The 22,888-nt window shown below is 35.5% G+C and overlaps 1 protein-coding gene and 1 long non-coding RNA gene across 23 annotated transcripts in view; one reads left to right on the forward strand and one right to left on the reverse strand.

Moving 5' to 3' along the window:
* ptprfb (protein tyrosine phosphatase receptor type Fb) overlaps positions 1–22,888 on the reverse strand; it is a 368,772-nt gene that overhangs the window by 15,783 nt on the left and 330,101 nt on the right. For all 22 annotated transcript variants that reach the window (NM_001083576.1, XM_087240178.1, XM_087240172.1 and 19 more), the window contains 3 exon segments: positions 1,885–2,060; positions 2,187–2,310; positions 10,404–10,501. In NM_001083576.1, the coding sequence (NP_001077045.1) occupies positions 1,885–2,060; positions 2,187–2,310; positions 10,404–10,501 (398 nt within the window).
* LOC101886917 (uncharacterized) lies at positions 16,383–18,696 on the forward strand. Its single transcript, XR_015478381.1, has 6 exons — positions 16,383–16,428; positions 17,252–17,335; positions 17,468–17,729; positions 17,895–18,088; positions 18,158–18,310; positions 18,508–18,696. It is a non-coding gene; the product is annotated as an uncharacterized LOC101886917 (long non-coding RNA).

Consider the following 22,888-nt stretch of genomic DNA (forward strand, 5'->3'; position numbering starts at 1 on the left):
TATAATGGCTTTTGAACCACTGTATTGACTGATTCACCAAGAACAATGATTTCAGATAAAGAAATTATTTTATATGCTATTGAAAACTGCCTACATCAAGCATAAGAGAGAAAATGCATGTAAAGTTTCCATCCCAGCCAGTCAAACAGGTGAGTAACATTAATGATTTACAGGACAAAAACTGAACCAGGGCATTTTGCCCATTTTAAGGCTTAATTCTGATGTGTAGTTACTGCTCTTTGCATTTTTAATGGCGGTTAAGATGAGTAAATTGCCAGCAAAATCTCATTTATGGGTGAACTTTCCCTTAAAATGACCAATTATTTGTTAAAAAATATAGCTATGTAGAGTTTATGAAGGTTTTATGAAAGTACGAGTTTAAGACCTTTATAGGACAAACTAAGGAAAATTTTAGGGTAAAAAATCAAAAAAGTGAAAACAATACAGAAATATGTTAAGATGAGAACTATGTATACTTTCTAGCACATGAAAAGTTTCATTTATTTCAAATAGAAATACAAAAACTGCTCTAACTTACTTTTAAACCAATGCATAAAGTATGTGACGGATTGAATACTTAAACTAACTTTAACTTTAAACACAAGGAAATAATTGCTCACAAAATTAATGCAATCATCATATAACTTTAAAGTTTGTGTATTTTGCTAGCGTACATTGTTTATTTCAAATTTATTTGATTAGATTTTCTACATGGAATATCAGTTACAACATTCATTTTATAATTATCCTTCCATTTTGTTGCTAACACTACTCTGAATAAACACTTTTCTACCTCAACAGCCTTAAGCTTCTCATTGAAAAAACGAAATAAACCAAATTACAAAGTACAAAAATAATAATAATTAATACATTTAAAAGCAGATAATCTAAAAAGGGGCACCACACCTTATCAAAGGTCTTTAAAGCACCAGTAAGTGATAGTCTAATTTTTGTCTAGTCTAGTGATATATTTTTTTTCCAATTTAATGCAATTAAACACTTTTTTAAATCTATGCATTAAAAGAGGGTGGATAGACATGTTTCCTCTTTAAAAGAATAAGACTTCTTGCTTGAAAAGTCGTAAAAGCTAAAGCCTTTCAAATGTGAAGTTAGTGAGACCAACAGGGGGCGCTCAACCTGCAGTCTGTGTGTGTCTAAATACTCTATACAGCTCTGTGAGCGATGTTTTTCGGATAAGAAGCTGAACCGAGGTTCTGACTCTCTGCAGTCATGAAAATCTCAGGATGTCTTTTGAAAAAGAGTAGGGGTTTAACCCCGGCATTCTGGCTAAATTTGCAAACTGGCCTCTGTCCACCATGGCCTTATCACAAATGGCTTCATCACTCTGTCACCTCTCCACCAATTAGCTGGTGTGTGGTGTGCGGTCAGGCGCAATATGGCTTCCGTCCCGTCATCCTGGTGGATGCTGCACACTGGTGGTGAATGATGTGATTTTCCCCCCAAAAATGTGTAATGAGTGTCCAGAAAAGCACTAAATGCAAGTAATTATTATTAATTATCATTACTGAAAGGTTAGCATCTACTGCCAACCCAAAAATGGCCAGAAGTGGATTTGCATCCAGATCTATGTCGAACACATGTTTAAAAGTTTTAAATATCTACATTGTTTTTCTTGAGGGGAACAATTAATCTGTGCTTGATGAAAGTTGATGAAAAAAAAGTTTGTTTTGGTAATTAGCTTCTGCTTTGCAATGTTTCTTTTTCTGTTTCAGTCAAATTTTGTTTTAGTAGACAACTTTGACTACAATATTCTTGATAAAATGATCTGCAACTTCCGGTTCAGTCAGAATTTAAGACTTTTTAAACTTTGATTCACAGAAATGCACCAAGAAACCCAGACATTTCAATGTTTCTTGTACTCACTCTGGACTTCTCTTCCAGTCTGGTCATCATGACGATGGTACTGGCTCGTTGCTCCCAAATCATCCTCCAGAAGTCGCTCAGAGTCTCAGGCAGAGGACCTTGTGTGGCAATGTAGGCATTCTGCTTACGGTAGCCATCAATGTAGTTGGAATTAATGTAGTCACTCCCTGGTACACCTATAGCGAGAGGCGACAATTCACTGGTGACCCGCTGGAACCTATATTTGTGCTAATTGCATGCCTCCCCTAAACATAAGCACATCTGTCATCATAACAAAAGGTCAACACATTTGTTTGACTTACCGTCCACAGGGGTGAGAACAACTCTCGAGTGGTCGTAAGCAATAACGTTGGCATAACGGTTCTTTGGCTTGTTGACCTCCAAGTTGGAGTTCTCCCATGTGAACTGCTGGCCTGGATCAATAGACTGCAGGGAAAGACAAAAGGACAAAGAGAGACAAAGAAATCTGTTCAGTCTTTTGAGGCACCTTGTTTGAAGCTTGATACCACAGAGTGCCGCAGGGGTAAATTTGAACTATAGAATCACTTCAACGAGAGAGGCTTTGTTTCTATAGCAACCTGATGATTCGAACGGAGACCCGCCACAAGTACCAGAGCTGACTTTGCCACCAGGGGTTGTTAGAACCGATGGACTGGCAAAGCTCAAGAGTTGTAATTTGGATCCCTTTGTGTGTACATTGCAATTCTGCTCCCTTACCAGTGATCATCTGCCCTGCAATAACACAGTGTTCATCTGCTGGATTATCACAGGCAACCAACAGATGGCTTGGTGTTCACTGACACCATAATTCAAGCATGATCACCGCTGGTGGGCCTGATAATAGTACCAATGATTCTGTATCTAAGAGCAGGTCTGGGCATATGGCTTTGATGCTAAAGATCACACAGAGAGACACTCGGCCTGGACTAATGGATTACTGGTGTCCATGTGGATGTCATGTCTGTGCTTGATTTTGTGCCCGCTGACAGGAGTGAAAAGGGAAGAGCAATGGCTGAGGGATACCAGACCCAACAGGGAGAGTGTGGATTTATGGAGACAGACAGGAAGCTCTAAAGAGAGAGGACAGATGAACACATCTGGAGGAAAACCCTGCATATATCATTGGCTGTTGCACAAGGTGATGCCCTCAATGTGTAACAGGCCTTCCAGGCAAAGCTTTTTTTTTGTTGTATTAAAGGTCATTTATCAGTCATGTATATGTGTTTGTGAGGTCATGCTCAGGTTACAGTGGTTGTGATGTATTATATGATGTTATGAGTGGAGAAGATTTCTTTTTGCTAGGCTCTCAACGTTAAACCATTTACACATATAATGTCAATTTGAATGTTTTCACTTGATTGAATAGGTGTTATCAGTGGTTATCAGCTGATAGATTTGGGCCAGTAGGGGCCTTCTGTGCCTACTGGTAGACTCAGAAGGCTGTTATCATCCATCAACATGATTAATCAGCTATACTAAATGAGAAGACTCCATATCCAGATCTGTTTTAACATTACAGTGACGGTTGGGTTTAGGGTTGGGGTAAATGTTAATAAAAAACATTTAATGGGAAATTTAATAAATAATATCAATAATTCTCCTGGTTAATCAGGTATACTAATAGAGAATACTTCAGGTTTAGAGTTGAGGTAGGGGTAAATGTTAATAAATACAATTAATGCTGAATTTAATAAATAATATCAATAAAACTTCGGGCCACAGCCGTATGTGATCTATAGCTAATTAACCATGTGGATGGATGATAACAGCCCTCTGAGCCTACCAGTAGGCACAGAAGGCCCCTACCGGCCCATTTCTATCAGCTGATAACCACTAATACTGGCCATTCAATCGAGTGTTAACATTCGAACTGGGTGTTATTTGATGCAAACGAAATAATGCAAAATTGTGCTCATAATTTTATTCACCCTTAACTTGTTTTAAACCTGTTTGACTTTCTTACTTTTATTGAACAAATACTTTGAGAAAAGCTGGAAGCATCAAATTCCATATTATTTGTTTTATTTTTGGTTACATGTTTTCAGCTTTCTTCAAAATTCCTTCTTTTGTGTTCAACAGAATAAAGAAAGGTTTGCAACCACTTGCGGATGAGTAAATGATGTTAAAATTTATTTTCAGGGTGAGCTATGCTTTTAACATCATTTTTAAAACAGTTAAATGATCTTTGGTAACACTTTCAGACAGATTTATTCAGCTCTTATGTCGCTACTCAGTGCACAATCAGATCATTTTAAGCAGCTAATCTCTACATTTATAAACAATCTGTGCAAAAACACAGCTAATGTAAAGAAAACCAGGCTCATTACATTAGAGAACGCCGAGAGAAAAGTGATTTGTGGGCAATTTTCAATGAATAATTCATTTCATTGTCTGTTTAGCCTTAAAGTGCTGTGATATTTTGTGATCATTTCTAAAGAGCTGTGTGAAACAGACTGAACAGAACATCAAAACATCCAACTGCTGCATGGCCACACCATATGCAAACTATGTTTTTCTTCTGGATAGAGAAAATCCATTTTTTAAAATAAACGTGTTATTAATAGCACAATTCTCTAATGTCAGTCGTAGGTTTTACAATCTCACATTAAAGCGCTCACAGAGGGGAAGGAGAAAATGAAAATGTGTGTATGAAAAGGTTAAGACCGGTATCAATAACGATAAAGTTGATGATCCGGTAGCTCTAATGAAGCGTGGTGCCAATAGCACTGCAATCCATGACTAGTACACATACTGATAAACATATGCCTGTAGGTTCCTATAGATCTGTCAAGTAAGTGAAACGTACATTTTCAGAAGGAAAAGAAAGATGCGCTCTGCATAGCGCGAATCTGCATTATGCTGGATACTAGATTCCTCATTCTGACATTTACAGGATTACTCAAGGGGCGAGAGGTGGAGTGGCATTCTCTCCCTTTCCTTCTCAAGTCACAGGTCTCCTCGGCTCAAATGACACCGGGTCGTATCTGAGCATCGATCGGCAGCAATATGCAGCAGGCTGCCTGGCCGCTCAATAATGTCACGGGGTCTCTTGTTATTCAGCATTGATCTGCCTGCTCTGGACAAGCCTCTGGTTGACTCAGTGTCCATCAACCTCCACACCTTTCACCTCATATGGGATAACATCAGCCTTCTCGGATACTTTCAAACTTGCGTGCGTACATTCGACAACAAACGCCCTATTTAAGGGTCTGAGTAAACTGCCATAAGTAGTTTTTTAAATGTTTCTACAAACAAAGCGATGCTCTGCAGCATTTCGATACAGATAAACTGCTATATTGAAGTATCTGACGTGCTAAGTGTTTCGCTGCCAGTTTATCAGCAAGTACCTTGGAGGAACATTTGCTTTGCCGTAAGCTTTCACACACAAGTTTAGGTAATGTGCGAATAAGACAGCTGGTACGCTGACTGGCAGTGCACTGCAAACAAGGGGAACAAATATGAGCTGTCACTACATGAGATGACAAGCTTGAGAGATGCGGATAATGATAGTGGTGGGAGGTGAGCGCCGACTCCTATAAAAAGATTCGGCTCTAGCGGGTTGACAAACATAAGCTCGTTACTGGTGAAAATCAGTGTCTGATGGCAGTGTTAGCTATTGATATTGGCACCAGTCGAGCTGAGGAATGATCTAATGTGCACTTTAAACCAAGGAGGAATGTTTTGGACAACAAAATGGATCATGGTTCATGTTTATGCAGGGTAAATCATTCAAAAACATCAGACTATTAGGTTAAATAAGCACATGCACCGAACCATATTGGTTTACCGCCTCTATGGTGTGGTCACAGTTTTGCCAAGAGCAAAAATAAATTAATTGGAGTTGAGTATCTTTGCCACCTATGAGCATGTGAAATGCTGAGAGAATGAAATTGAGCAAAAGATGCTTCAAACTTAACAAACAGCCAATAAACGTGATGGTGACCTGCTGCCTTGCTCATGCTGGCTGGACTAGGCTACTCCCATTGGCCCGAGCGGAACCATCTGTCCCCTTGAGAGGGGGCCTTCCTCAACAGGAGGACATGACATCATGACATGCCAAGAGCTGGTTGTGAGCACCGCCTGGCTACAGAGAGCATGTGTGGTGAAAACCTCAACCGCATTGGCAGGGGGAGAGATTTGTCACATATGGCTGGCGAAACAGCTTGATTCATCCCTCAAAGAGTCACTAAATGTCTTTAAAGAGGAATGAAGAAAAGGAAGTCTATAAAAAGATAAAATTCCTGTCCTCTTTATATATTTATACATCTATTTTTTTTCACAGACCCATGTGTAATTACAGAAAAGGGTTTTGTTGGTTGGAGTGAAGTTTTAATTGCAGTTTTACTATAAATACTGCTGTGATGGAAAAAGAAAAACACCAAAGTAATAATAATAAAAAAAAAAAAACTCAAGCGATGCTGCCTGGATAAATTCCAGATTGTGCATTAAAGTAAATACATTCCAGAGTCATACGATTTTGTTTTTACAGATTATTTCTTAACAAAAATGGTCGTGATGAGGCAGCATTAATGGACAAACCAGTAGTCTAAACACATTGTAAAACATCTGAAATTTTGATTTGGTCATTCTAATGCCTTAGCCAAAGTCTAAGGCCTAATCCTACTTCTATTTTTTACCCCTACCCCTTCCCCTTGAAACAGAGTGTGAAGGTAAAGGGCTTTAAATTTTACCACCTAAAAAATAAGACACCACTACAACACCTGCACTGGTCATCACATGTCATCACATGTCGCGATCTCATACTTCATATAAAATTGACAATGGTGACTGCTGCAGTTATTCCAGTTGCGTTATTTTTTTGGCATTTATGTTCTGGAAATTACAGAAGGCAATGATATTATGATATCAAATTGATATAATGTGGCAATAAGATCGTACAGTAATTGTACAGTACATTTACACCGGGCCATATTCATCTATGTAAACACATGAAAACAATATTAACATTATAGCAGACACTGTAAAAAGCTCATTCCCAGCCACTAGACTTTTCTGACAGGATATTTGAGTGTCATTGAATCTCAAATGTGAAAGCATGCAGTGGGACTGCTATGTAGGAGTTGGATTATGGATTATAGCTATTATAATTTTTTATTGTTTTTTTTTTTAAAAGCATGACGATAAAACACAATCGCGGCTATGACTGTATTAAAACATATGCTTGTTTGTTGTAAAAATTCGTAATAATGACAAAACAAAACTAATTTGTGCATCTAACTTGCGGGTGCAGCTGTTGTAGCTGGTGCATTCTGGAAAATTTTCTTACCCCTTGGTTTCAAGTGTTGTCCTGAAAAATCTTCATTTCAAGGGGTATCTAGCCCTTCCCCTTAGCCATACGCCTTCAAGCTAAAGAGAATTGGGACACCCTTACCCCTTCACCTGAATGCACAAAATGAGGGGTAGGGGTAAGGGGAAGGGCTAAGGGGTAAGATTGGGATTGCGTAAGCCATCTCCAAAAGCCAACGCACATTCATTGTGCTTCATCTTCAGTTTGCCCACAGGTGCTTGTCCTATCCAGCATACTCCATTTTTATTTTTGATATTAGGCAGCAGTTTATCAGGAAGTGACTTGTTTATGCTCTTTGACTAATTGGATGGAGATTGTGCTTTATTTAAAATGTTTTATCCAATATTTTTATATCAGTTTTGCACATAAATCTAATTCACATCTTTGGATGAAAACATAGCTATCATCTGATCTTTTAATAATTCCACACCTGTAGGGTAACAGCTGACAGGCATGATATGCCTTGTTTAACAGGCTTTTTTTCTCAACACCAGGGTGTGAAAGTGACAAGGTCTGTGTGTACATTAAACATTTCAAGACAGCAAATGAGGGAAAGTGAACATCTGCCAACATCTGAAAAAGGCAAATGTGAGAAGCTGTCAGATCACCGGATGTGGACGCTGTTAACTGTTGAAGGCAGGAGAATCTATTAGACAACACTAAAATGTGGATGAAGTGAGTGAGGGCATAGTTTCTAAGACAACAAAGACATAATAAACTAATAACAGTCAAATCAGACTAAACAATGAAACTCAGACAAAACAACTAACAAGTTTAAACGGTTTCTAAAAGAAAAAAATTTCTGATCAAAAGGGCATCAACACCTTTTGATATACACTGTAAAACAACAGCAATGACAACTGTTTTTTTGGGATATAACAACCTATCACAAGGCATTATAATAAAAGTGCACCTTTATAGCTTTTCTACTCATAAAAGGTGCATATTATAACGCCATCACTTCAATCACTTTACCCTTTCTCAAAAGCATTGCTCATTTCATTGGCAAAAAAAAAAAAAAAAAGCTTCGAAAACAGAATCTAAAAAGGTCTAGTGACAGTAATGTGACTGATTTTCATAGTATGTCTGATGATATTTTTTTCTTTTGGAGAAAGTCTTATTTCATTTATTTCGGCTAGAATAAAAGCAGTTATTACTTTTTAAAAACCATTTCATGGTTAAAATTATTAGCTCCTTTAAGCTATTTTTTTTTCGAAAGTCTACAGAACATACCAACATTATTCAACAACTTGCCTAATTACCCTAACCTGCCTAGTTAACCTAATGACCGTGTTAAGCCTTTAAATGTCACTTTAAGCTTTATAGAAGTGTCTTGAAAAATATCTAGTAAAATATTATTGACTGTCATCTTGGCAAAAATAAAATAAATCAGTTATTAGAAATGAGTTATTAAAACTATTATAATTAGAAATGTGTTTAAAAAATCTTCTCTACGTAAAACATAAATTGAAGGAAAAAATAAACAGGGGGCTAAGAATTCAGGGGGGGGCTAATAATACTGACTTTAACTTTATGTTGTTTTTTTATCGTGTTAGAAAAGTCCATACAATCCACTTGAGAACTCTAGTTGTTGAGGGGACTTTGGCTTTAATGATTGACTAGGAGTAACCTATACTATCTGCTATGTTTTTATACACACAAATGTGCCCTCAAATAGTAAATGAGTGACACGGCCTATGAGTTATACCTTTTGTTATTTTAATGAAAGTTCAGCATTTTCTGGCCACATGCATGGAAGAGTACATTGTAAACTCTGGTATTGTCATTACTAAAGATATTATGTTAATATAACCTGACATTACTTAAAATATTAAGTTTTGCCATCAAAACAGGTTTGTTTAACGTACTCATTAGGCAAAAAACTTTAAAGTATTAACCATGTCTCTGTTTAAAATGTTTAATTGTGCTACAAATTCTGCTTTGACAACCGCGCTGATTAATCGATTAATGTTATATGACACAAGGTGGTCATTTTGCACTATCTAGGCATAGGCACTATCTGGATCCATCTGACAAAAAGAAAAGTGAAATTAGTACGCAGATATTTAAATGCTTATATACATTTTTCTTAATTGATATACATGCAGGAGTGACACGGTGGCGCAGTGCTGTCACCTCACAGCAAGAAGGTTGCTGGCTGAAGTCCCAGCTGGGTCAGTTGGCATTTCTGTGTGGGGTTTGCATGTTTACCCCGTGGTGGTGTGGGTTTCCTCCAATTTCCCCCACAGTCCAAACACATACGTTATAGGTGAATTGGATTGTCCGTAGCGGATGTCCTGGTCCGTAAGGTTGGGGGTTGAAAGTTGGGCTAACGACCCACCTCGTAAAAATTAGATGTTATGAAACCAATATGGTGCGGGTAAATATCACCTTTGATATAAATGTAAATTTATATCTAAATTAAATGTAAATGTAAATAATACTGGAAGTATGTAAGTAAAAAATATATCATATAAGCATAAAATATATAATATAAGCATAAAAATTTGGAAGTTTAGTCTACTAGCCATTTTAAGTTATCTGCACATAAATATTTAATTTAATTCAATGAAGAGACCGCATTTGGTCAACTCAATTAATCGAGTTCTCGATTTCCCATTACGAACTGAGAGAATCACTTTCCTCAAATCATTTGAGCAATCTCAACTTATAAGGGTTTAAAGTGTAGCTAGGCCAAGCAACAGATGAGCAAATATGATCAGATGATCAGATATGGCAACAACCAATGGAAGTGCAGACAGTAATTTTCACTTGATTCAGCTGGATACTGTAGCTCAGTCTGTAGCATCAGTGTAAACAAAGGTTTACAAAGGGAATAAAAATAGTGTCTATCCCTGGAGCTGTAGCATTCAGGAGAGTTTGTATTTTACTCCGCTCCAACACCTGTTTCTAATTATCAAGTGTTTCCTAAGATCTTCATTGGCTGATACAAGTATGTCTCATTATTGATAGAGCTATACCTCCCAGAAATACAGATCTCCAAAAATAGTACTTTACAACCCTGATCCACACCACAGAGAGGTATGTTTTCAAGTAAATCCGAACAACTTGATTAATTTAGCTAAAAGAAATTGTAAATACCAGGGTTGGTCATCTCTGTCCTAGAGAACATGCAGCTGTAATTAGTCTAGTTACTTTAATGCTAAATATTTTAGCATCACCAGTTGAATAAGTCTAGCTCTTGTCCTACCTCATACTCTTGGGAAAACCGGAGGGCATCGTTGGCCTTGAGGCGCTCGATGTGGTCTGCCAGTTCGGAGACGGATATGGGAGGATGTTCCCTCATTCCTAAAAGAGAAAATATGACAACGAGAAGTGGTGAGCACATCCTAAAGTATCACACCTAATGCATCGTAGCGTTACGGTGGGGAGTGAATCTGTCAGGTTTGAGTTGAGCAGGGCACGACATAAAGAGGTACTTCTTGCACCTTGATTTGACATAATCCCTCAGAGAGATTTGTGTTGACATATGTTGTGTCCTCTTACGTCTAGCCCCCAAACACGCTCTGGATTTCCTGTCTAAGGGGGTCAGCTTGCTGCCAAGAATCATTTCACTGCCAGTGCCTATGGATGTATCAAGGCTACATGCTCAGCTGGATGAGAGAAAAAGTATGTTGTCTGACCAGGAAAGGAGGGGGAGTTGGATCTGTCAGTAGGATTCTAGTGGTTGAGGATGAATAAGGCTGCTTAATGGGACATGGTTGGGTATGATTCCCCATTACGAGTTCATTATGCCCACAGTGAGCACAGTAATGTCTGGACGAGCCCCCTGCCAACTACTTCATGCAACCATTACTGCGAGACAGTGGGCAGCAGGATAAGGGGCCACTCTCTTAATCAACCGCACTGAAGTCATGCCAAAAATCCCAATTTTTATGTATGCTTGAGATCAGAACAATGCAGGCACATTTTGTTTGACCATTTGTCTGACCATTTTATCTAAGGATGGCTCATGCGAAATTCAGAGAAAAAAACAGCGCCATATGTAAACGTTTATTTTCATGTTTCCTATAACAATTACCACCTATACTGTTTGCACCACAAAAACAGGAACTGATTCTTCTGAGCTCAGAGTAGGATTTAACACAAAATATAGAAACAACCAGGGATGTACGCACATTTTAGGGTTGTGAGCAAGTTGTGTCATATTGTGTCTGAACATATAGCAATTGAATAATGAAACACATTGTTTACACAATTACTCCAATAACTCCAGGATTATAAGGGGCTTTCACAATGGGTAGTAATAGGAACTCAGTTCAATAAACTAGCCACCAGGCTTGGTGTCCTGACATTTTATCCTACACATCAGATTATGCTTCCAACGCTGTATTTAAATGGTTTTGAGGTTGGAGTTAGGGATTAGGTGGGTCAGGGCAACATTACAGCTTCATATCACACTACTCCACATTAAAATTGACACTGGTAGCAAATCTGATAGGTAGCATATTGCGCCGCCAAAATGTGCAACCTACTTTTTGAATGAAAGGTAGGACAATCTGACCAGGTAAGACAAGAACACTTAACAGTACTGGGAAAGAGCCAAAAAGCAAGTACTTCCAGCAACAGTTCTAGGAATTGCGAAAAAGTTCCCCTGGTGTGAAAGCCTCTATGGAAAACTGTGACAGATAGTAGAAGAAATAAGCAGAAGAACTACTTTGTTCCTTATTCCATTTGCTGATGCTGTCAAATTCCACACCTAAATAACATCCCTGTGGTTCGCTTTATGTCACTTTATAAAAATGACTCTAGTGGGTAGTTCCTATAACTATCTGCTGCAAAGGCCCATCAAGAGTGCATTAATATTTATATTCTTTAATTGAGTATACTTAATAAGCTGATATGAATAATGTCATGTAAACATGTTACCCAGAATTCTTTTATCAGTTGAAGGATCAAAATCATATCAGAACAGGTACATTTGTTCTTTTTTATCCCTAAACTTGAGGCGGTGGTAATATTTCGTAACATTCCTGCCCTTATAAAGCACGAATCCTGTTGTCGACTCATACAGTTGATGCAGTATTACCAAAATAAAAATGTGCTGCGTTCACAAGTACTGTAAAGTTATATATCACTTGTAATAACAGCACAGCTTCTGCGAGATTTCCAACCAATATTTTTGAGCTACTTTCGATGATGTTTGGGCTTGAAATCTTTCAAACTTGGAAAACTATGCTTTCTGTAGAGTTGCTTTATTAACAGTTTTTGATATAATCAGATTGTTGACAATTCTCTGTTTATTGTGTGCATTTAAACACATTCAGTGTTAGCCTAAGAGTGTCAGTGCTAAATTAACACTCTTATAAATGAAGAAAACTTCTAGTTACCTCATGGTATTGCCTTATAGGACAAAAACAATAAAATTTCAACACAAGGAACAACTTTTTCCTTATAACTGAATACTCATATTTAATATTGAGATATCATGCTTGCATGGTTCGTAGCAGGATATTACATGTATCCAGACATAGGTCATAAACATAAAAATGGTGTTTGCCATTTAAGCATAATTACCGCTGTTTTCTAGCACACAAACGAGAGACAAAATATTCCGTATATTTAGAGGCTAATGACGCAATAAGCTGCACCATGAGCACATTAAGTGAATACAGCACAGGCTACGTCCATGTTAAACAGCGAGTTAATTAGGCAGCGAATAGCTTCAACCCAGCATGCAAAGCAGGGAAAGGCAGATTACAAAATGTCTGGAATTGAAATGAATGGCCAAGGTCATTAATATGAAAATGTAACTAGAGACATATAGACAGGGGACTGGAAACATAACCTTACTGCTACATGTAAGACAATGGCAGGAAATAAAGCTGGATAATGTGGACGTGTGTTTCCTGTACACACATTACATAGAATTAAATAACTGCTGCAGTAATGCAGGCACAACATGCCCTGCTTCACATATGAGTGTTTTCACAACAAATGGAAATAAAATACATAATATGTCTACTAATATTGTCCAATATTGCATAGGCCACAGTAGAATTGTGTCACTTTTTTGTCCTCTAAAATGTTAGTTAATTAATTAATTATAAACATTTCTCATTTCAATTCTTCATTGCTTTATAACCCTTTGATACATATTGCAAGACATGTTTAGTATTTATATACAACAAAAAAGTGAGAAAAAAAGACTGGTGAAACAAACCCAAACATTAAACCACTACAGCATAATTCATGCTCCCAAAACAACTCAGTCCGGTGTCTGAAAAATGAATGAAACGGTGAAAAGTGAAGTGTGCTTGTGGCCGTGGCAGCAGGGATCGACGGTAAAAGAGGTGTACGGCTGTTTTGCCTGCAGTAATTATGTGCTCTTCAGGACTGAAGGGGTCTGTAATAACCTGGCTCCACTGCCACCGCTCCGCTATTACAGGAGAGAGAGAGAGAGAGAGAGAGAGAGAGAGAGAGAGTGTGAGAGAGAGAGAGAGAGAGAGAGAGAGAGTGATAGAGAAAGAGAGAGAGAGAGAGGCAGGCCTGACATTTTCTCTTAGCGTCACGGATCTGCCTCTCGCTCACCTTGGGAATGGAAAGCAGGAAGGCTAATTAACAAAGAGGGGCTGAAAGAGTGCAAGAGGCCTTTGGGTGAATGAAGTCCATATAAGACACTCCAAGGAGATGAGACAGTGAGTGGAGGATCTGCAATAAACAGCTCAATTCACAGCCACCAGACGACAAATAGTGGCTTAAACGTAATGTAAAGCAGAGCACTTCATCGTGATTCTCCTATTCAGGATAAGCACTATGAACAAATAAAACAAAATATATCTGCAGGCCTAACGGTGTAAACAGATTACCTTGTTCACAGAAATGAAAATAAAACGGTTGTTCTACAAAATAAGAAGATCTCAAAATTAAATATAAAGAATAAAATCAAAGAAAAATTTCTTATAAGGCTTGCAGTGTTGTGAAAATGAAAAGAATATATATATATATATATATATATATATATATATATATATATATATATATATATATATATATATATATATAAATTGTATAATAAAATTTAAATGTAATAAATTATTAAATACAAATACTGTTAACACTTTATTTTGATGGTTTATTTGTGTATTATTAGACTGTCTGCTTAATATTTGTTGATACTGCTCCATCAACAGACATATAACTGACTATACGGTAAGTACGTCAAAACCCTAACCTCAAACTAACAGTCTACGTATAATCTAATGAGAATTTTTTGACATGCAGATAGCATTTAATTAGTACCTTAAATTCAACAAATGGAACATCAATATAAAGTGTGACCAAATTACACGAAATAAAACACAATAATCTCAATTTCAAAAGTGAAAACAAACGTTCAAATGGAATAAACAAAACTCATTAAAATAAAACTATTTAAATAGTATATATATATATATATATATATATATATATATATATATATATATATCAGGGCTTTGTTAACTATTATGATATGAATACAGTTCACTGTAAAAAATCCAACTTGACAAATGTTGAAATTGCTTGATTTTTTTTGTTGGTTCAGCAAAAATCTGTAAAAAAGTCTGTACAACTACATTTAACACATTCAATCAACTTAAACAAAGATTTTATTCATTAAGTTAAAAAGATGAGTTTTGTGAGCAACACTTTGCTAGTTCATTCAAAAAAGCATCTGCCAACTTGTTTTTTTGTGTTAAGTCAATCTCTGACTTTTTTAATGCAATGAATATACAAGTAGCATAACCTTTTGTTGATTGAAAAGGTTTCAAACATGTTAAATATTCTAAAAAAATTATCAATGGCAGTATAGAACCTTTTCCCAGAGATGGGTTGGGGCTGGAAGGGCATCCGCTGCGTAAAAACCTGCTGGATAAGTTGGCGGTTCATTCCGCTGTGGCGACCTCAGATTAATAAAGGGACTAAGCCAACAAGAAAATGAATGAATGAGTATAGAACCTTTCATGGTTTGTATTAAAAAGTAAATGCTGATTGAAAATGCTATTATTATTATTATTATTATTAATACAATAATAAATATCGTTATTCTTCACATTGTTATTAAAAACAACAAAAAACACTACAATACTTATAGTAACTTTATTTGAAACTTTTCATTTGCAATTTAACTTTATTTGGTGCACATTTGCAGAAATAAGCTTGCACGCACATTATCATCTCGTGTTTATTCATTACCCTTTAAAAAAAGAAAGGCATACTTTGATATTCCAATATTTAAAAATAAACCACGCACTTAAAAATATGTTTCTCAAAGGACGATATAGCATCATTCTGTCTTGAGCTAAACCACGCCCTCGTTACGATGGTTGCGCTTACGTAACGTCAACGTCTCAGGCGGGAGAAACTGGAAGCATTGTACTTCGGTGGGGAAAGAGGCAAGCCGTGGAAGAGCAATCTTAATAGTAAGTGTGCAAAGATTGTAGTTCTTTGTTTAAGACACTTCATCTAAATTTGTCCTCCTAAATGTTCATCATATACGCGCAAAAATGTGTGCAGATGCGGCGCTTAGTGATTATTCACATAATCTCTCTTTGTTATGTGATAAGAGTGAATGAATATTTGTGTTGCCGTAAATCATATCCATGCCCCGGGTAGCAGGAAGTAATCGGCCCGAGCTCGGCTGCCCTTCGGCGCCTCCGGCTCCGACTCGGCATCAACGAGTGTTATACGGGCGTAGTGTGGCCCGCAGCTCGCTCGCGCACATGCGTTTGTGATGCAGCTGTAAACACTGGCCAGATTCCTGTTAACCCTATCTGGCCCGAGTCTGTCTCGGCTCGTATAAGGACTCGGCTTGTGTAACTGATGACAACCGATTAAATTCTTATTTTATCTAGTAATTTGTTAGCTCCACGTTTAATGATAATTTGAGAAAATATATATGGTACAACAGCAACAAAATAATAAAAACATTTAGTGTGGATGGTCGCAATGTTTAGATGAAAACAAAACAATATTATTTATAAATGGATTATATATATCATCAAGGGAAAACAGTGTAAAATGCGCTTATTTTCGAGATAGCACGCTTCCATGCAGACTGTTTTTTTAAGCAGAAGTTTGGTTTCATAAGAAACACATGCGTGAGTCAACTCTTGGTCCAAACTCCAATCCAGACGGTGGCGGTAATGTTCCAAAAGCTGGTTGCCAACCGCTATGATGATCACAAGAAGAAAAAGAAGTTTGGCGTTTCAAAACAGTGGATTCCGGTCAGAAAGGTAAGGTTTTTGCTGCTTGTATACTGTATACTTTGCGAATTTAATGCTTAAAACATTTTCACAGTGTTAGGTTATTGTTAAGTTATTGTTTAACTTGTTTATGCAGTGCATCAGTGATCGTTTACTGTTCTCTTTAAATTATCATTCTATTATTAAGAGAAATATATTAGTATGTGCTTTAATTTATATGTGTTAGCCTATGTGAATCAATTATATCTTATGTTCAAGTTGTAGTTTGCGCATGTAAAACTAAATTTCTTAAAGCAGATTTTGATGGGTTTTATTTTTTGGTTATTGACAGTTATACTTTCTGATTTAAATGAATGGTTATAAATGAATATTTTTTGGTTAAGTCTTACTGTTCTTGTTTAACAAAGGTTAGTGTGGTCATTTTGTAGCACATCACAGAGACCAATAGCACATTCTTATGAACATGTGAATAGGCATGTTATAGTTGGGTGATTAAAGTCCATGCTGTAAACTGCTGATACATTTTCAACATAGATTGAGCTTTTCAGACTTTACATTACTAATTGCTTCACAAACAGCTGAAATGGTTTATTGTTATTGGCTATCATCATCATCAAACATTTTCCACAATGGTAGGTTAATCTTCATGGGTACAGAATAATGCATGTGCTTGACCATCTTACAAATCTATGTCTAAGATTCATAAGGCTGTCACTCTGCATGAATCTCTGAATAAATCCTGTGTGCTGATTATTTACACCATAGGTATTATAGCCATTAATTAACTTTGATAGTATTTCAGGATTTTAACTTTTTGGGGGGAGGTTAACAACAATGTGATGTTTTATTATAGACACACATGAGGAAGCTCGACTCAGCTTGGCTTGCAGACAGATGAGGACGGTGATTGCCCGTCATACACCTAAAGAAAGAACAGGTTTGTTTGCAATTATTTTAAACACATACTGTCAACATTATGTCATTGATCTATTACACTGCCATTGTCATTGATCTAGTGCCCTGCACTATACTAAAATAATGTTTTGTTTTGTAAATGTATCTTATCAAGGGGCATTAAAGACACAACTATAGTGAAAGTGATGAAGAAAAATTATTTGGAAAAAAGAGGCTGGAGAAAAAACTGATATGAAGATTTCAGAAATTGATGCAGCACCGCAAGTACCATCACCACCAATGACTATGGCAGGATCCTTAAGAACACCATCAAGATGCACAAATGCTGTACATTCCAGTACACCTATGAACATTTACAGTCCTTGTTCAAGTGGAGTCGGAGATCAAGACAACTTATTGCAACTCGTCATGTCTTTGTAAGAATTCAAGACATCACTAAATTTGTAATGGCTTAATGCAGCTAGAAAGTAAAGATCAACTAGAGAATATCAGCAGTGTCTAACCCACTGTTGTATTTACACAAGTTGCATGAGAATAAGCAACAGGTTGATTTATACTAATTTGTTATTTTTCTTTTTTAGCACGACTGAAAAAAAGTTTTAAAATCATGTGACGTCATAAAGCAGCAACTGTGCCTGATTCTCACAAATCAGCAAAACCAAAACAGACGTGATGAAATTCCAGATGTAAACACATTTGACCTTTCTTTGTCCAATTTGATTTGGAAAAACTTGAAAATCAACTAAACGAGCAGCCCGAACAAATGAAGAAACTGGTAAGTTTCCTGCTTATTTCTAAGTGTTTTATGTTTATTTATTTATTTATGTGTTTTTTTGCTTCGTAGGTAGCCTACTTTGGAATCATTGGTGTTTTCCACTAAGCAGTTTGGTGTGTCCCGGGAAAGCTTTTGGCTCACTTTTTGGCTGAACAAATTAACTGGAGCAGGGCAAACCAAAATGTGGCCTTTCATGCACTCTCCCTTAGGACTGTCTAGTCAGTAAGTTGGTTTTAAATATACATTTCAGTACAATTAGGGGCTGTTCCATCTGTGTATTTTTTTGAATCATTAATCAAAGGAACAAAACATCTATATATAGTCCCATTTAGGTTGTACTTATATGAGAGCAAGCATCTTTCTTTTTTCATTTGTAATTGTTTGTCACTACTAATTGTTTGTTTATCTTTTAATCACAGATGTAGTGAGGAGAAATGTCCATACCACATCACTGATAAAGAAGTGGAAAAATGCATTACAAGGTGGCTACAACGTGCTCCTGACAGGGCTGGAGGAAGGAGGGAAGAAGAGAAAGCTAATGTGTCAAATGTCTACATCAATAATTTATTTTTTAAACAACATTTTAAGTGTATTAAGATGTTCCCTGATACTTGGGTAATTTGTTTCTTTTATTTGCAATATATATATATATATATATATATATATATATATATATATATATATATATATATATATATATAAAATGACAATATGCTAAATTCTGAAAAAGCATCTTAATACATTTTTAATTAACATAATATAATAAAAATATTAATAAAAAATTGCACAAGACATATAAAGATATACAAGTCCAATTTGATATATATATATATATATATATATATATATATATATATATATATATATATATATATATATATAATCATCTAACTCATTTAAATGTATTATTATGTTTTATTTATTAAAAATGTTTCTTAAGAATTCTGCAGTTCTTTTTACAATTTTGACTTGTATATTTTACATATTGTCATGGGTATTTGTAAGATGTTTCTTACATATGCTAAATATGCTAAATTCTGAAAAAGCATCTTAATACATTTTTAATTAACATAATATAATAAAAATATTAATAACAAATTGCACAAGACATATAAAGATATACAAGTCAAATTATATATATATATATATATATATATATATATATATATATATATATATATAATCATCTCACTCATTTAAATGTATTATTATGTTTTATTTATTACATTTATTAAAAATGTTTCTTAAGAATTCTGCAGTTCTTTTTACATTTTTGACTTGTATATTTTACATATTGTCATGGGTATTTGTAAGATGTTTCTTGCTATATCTTAAATTGGTTTCTATATTCAGGTTTATATAAAATTAAGCTGTTTTAAGATGTGTCTTGTACAATTTTTTAATTCAAGTCTATTGGGAAAACAGGGTTGTTTTAAAAACTTCTGTGTATGTGTGCAATTTCAGATTTTGTCTTTAAATCTTCCTGTGTGTCTTTATTGTGTAGTTTTATTATTACTTGTGCACTACAAAATATTTTATTCAAGTTTAGTATTATTTGTTTATTGCAATCAATAAATGTTTATTATTTATTTTGTCCTTTGTTTGATAATTTTTGTTATTGGATATGTATGCTGTTTGCATTTTATTCAAAGGTTGAACGCAGTGCCTACACTTTGCCTTTACATTATAGCCTGCGTTTGCTGGTATATAAATGCAAATGGTTGTAATACCATGTATCAAGTACCAATATAATACCAAAAGGTTTTATATCAAGGTATATTGAGTTGCGCCAGCTCCGGGCTGCAGCGCACATTACTCGCGGGCCGATTCTGGCTCGGATGCGGCAGCGAATCTAGCTGGAACTGGCCCAAGTGTATTTTACTATCTAGGGTGGCTCTTAAAGTGACAGCGCGTATATTCCAACTGCTTATTATTATATTAAGCAAACAAAATCAAATCAAAACCAAAATAATAGTAATAAATCGTTCATTTTGAACTGAAGGTGTATACAGTGGAACACTTATTACTAAAGTAAGATCCTTTACTGGCAGTTTTAATATCATATTTATCCATGACCAGCCAAGGTACCAGCACAAAACATGTAATTATGCAAGTATAGATTTTGAAATGAATTACAACAAATACTAAGATTTATATCTCAAGGCAACTAGTAATTCAGATTGATTGCTCTAATTGCCCTGCTGAAAAAAAACAAAACAAGCATATGCTGGGAAGGTATATGTTTTGATGCTGGTATGCTGGTCTTGCTTGTTTTAATGCTGGTTTTGCTGGTCTTAATGTTGGTTTTGCTGGTCTCAATGCTGGTCCTAATGCTGGTTTCAATGTTGGTCTTGCTGGTCTCAATGCTGGTCAGGAGCAGCACTTAGACCAGCAAAACCAGCACTGAAACCAGCAAGACCAGCATTGAGACAAGCAAAACCAGCATTGAGACCAGCATCAAAGCATACCTTACCAGCATACGCTGTTTTTTCAGCAGGGTGTTGTGAATAATTTATGGAATATTCTAAGGTTATTAAAATTGATAGTGTTAGGTAGTCTCAGAGATGTGCTGTAATTGTTATATATTTAATATAATTGTGTTTCCTTTTCATGTGATTAATTTGACTTAGTGTTTGTGTTTTTTTTTTTGTTTGTTTTTTTTTTTACAGATACACTACCTCGTTTTTATACTTTAGTGAAGAACCGCAAGAAAATGAATGTTTTGGTAAAATGTATGTCTTTTTTTGCCATGTGTGTTTACTCCGATAACATTTTATTTATTAGTACTAATTTCCAATTGTATTTTTTTTGGTTCATTTAACTTCTGTAGTTTCAGACCATTCAGACAAGAAATGTTCAGTCAGCACAACTTAAAAAAACAGAGCCATCTGTGTTTGCTCGGATAACATATAATTTCTTAGTACTAATTTCCTTTTGTATTTTCTTGTTCTCTCAACTTCTGTCATTTTTGGCCATCCAGACAAGAAATGTTCAGTTAACACAACTTTTGCTCTGGTAACATATCATTTCTTAGTACTAATTTCCTTTTGTATTTTCTTGTTCACTCAACTTCTGTCATTTCAGGCCATCCAGACAAGAAATGTACAGTTAACACAACTTTTGCTCTGGTAACATATAATTTCTTAGTACTAATTTCCTTTTGTATTTTCTTGTTCACTCAACTTCTGTCATTTCAGTCCTGCAGACAAGAAATGTTCAGTTTGCACAACTTAAAAATATTTGTTGTGCTGCAGGTGCAGGTTTCCAGAAAACTACTAATGTTAAGTTGACTCAACTAGACATTTTTTGTTTCACTGACAAATTATTTTCAGTCAGTGTAGCTGATGTTTTCAAAAGTTGAGTAAACAAGAAAAAACAGAAGGAAATTAGTACTAAGATTTTTTTTGTTGAACTGGCTTAAAATTTTTTACAGTGTTTCAGAAGACGGTTTGAATAGCACTATTTAGTGGTTTTCTGGGGAGTCTACTAGTATTCGGAGACAGAAATGTAATAATCACAGTGCAAAAATTGTTTTGTCTCGTTTCTAATTCAAATATATATATATATATATATATATATATATATATATATATATATATATATATATATATATATATATATATATATATATATATATAAAGAATTTTAGACCATGTAAAATATTGTACAGTTTTCAGCGCCAGAAGAAATAAGTGAACATTAATCCCCCATCTGCCAGTGGGGGAAGTAAAATAATTGTGCTTTCACAATGAAAATATTAAATGTGGATACATTTTTTTTTCGCATAAATCATGTAAAGTCCACATACATACAGCAACTAAATACAATTCTGTAGCTCCTGATAAACTATAAATCAGACTGGACAATGCATGCAGATTTTTCAGATTCTCAATAAAACTAAAGGATTTAGAAATTGAACATTCTTTTTACCCCAACGCAATTGAATAGGCCACTAAAAACGCTAAATGACTTGATTCTTATATTTGCTTAATTTATGCAGCCTATGGCCTATACTTCTCACCATGTAATGTTTCTTGTCTAAAACATACAGTATAGAAAACCAAAACAACCAAACAAAATAATATTTTAATTGAACACATCACATAAAATACACATACAGTACCGTCCTATCAGCAAGCACGGCGGCAGAGGCAACTCATTGAAGTGGCAACATCTGTACCTTTGCAGATGCAGACATTGTTGAAATGATGTATCGTGCAGTGGTGAGTTTTCCAAACAATGACATAACTCGCGGCTGAACTATCATAGTACGATGCATTGTTTGGGAAAAGAACGATGTAGTGACGAGTGTTTCCCAAAACTGTAGTTTCTATAGTCGCAGATTCATCGCTTGAACCATGTTAGTTATAACGTAAAACGCCCATAATAATGCTCTAAACAGGGTGGAGTAACTACTTCTTTAAAGAAGAACCCTATAAATTTTTTGTGCAAATTATATTGTTTACACACACAGGCACTAAAAAAAGATCTGATATTAGTTTTGATAAAAACAAGCACTCGTTATTCATATATTTGAAATATATGTAAACGGCATATATAGGGTGTATGTTTCCTTTACAAATACTATAGAGAATACTCTTTATTTTATTCTAAAACATAAAACCACTAGCAAAAATCTAACACATAATCTCATGTATGAATTATACAAAAAAATAATGAGTGTATTAATTACGATGAAATTTAATTAAGAGCTTTTTATCTGTCGTTTTTATAGAGCTTTTATCTGTCTTTCAGATACTGTGTTTTGACTGAATGCGTCTCCTCTCTCATGTGCTTTGT

The sequence above is a fragment of the Danio rerio genome, chromosome 2, assembly GCF_052040795.2.
Source record: "Danio rerio strain M-AB ecotype USA chromosome 2, GRCz13ab, whole genome shotgun sequence".
Classification (NCBI taxonomy): Eukaryota; Metazoa; Chordata; class Actinopteri; order Cypriniformes; family Danionidae; genus Danio; species Danio rerio.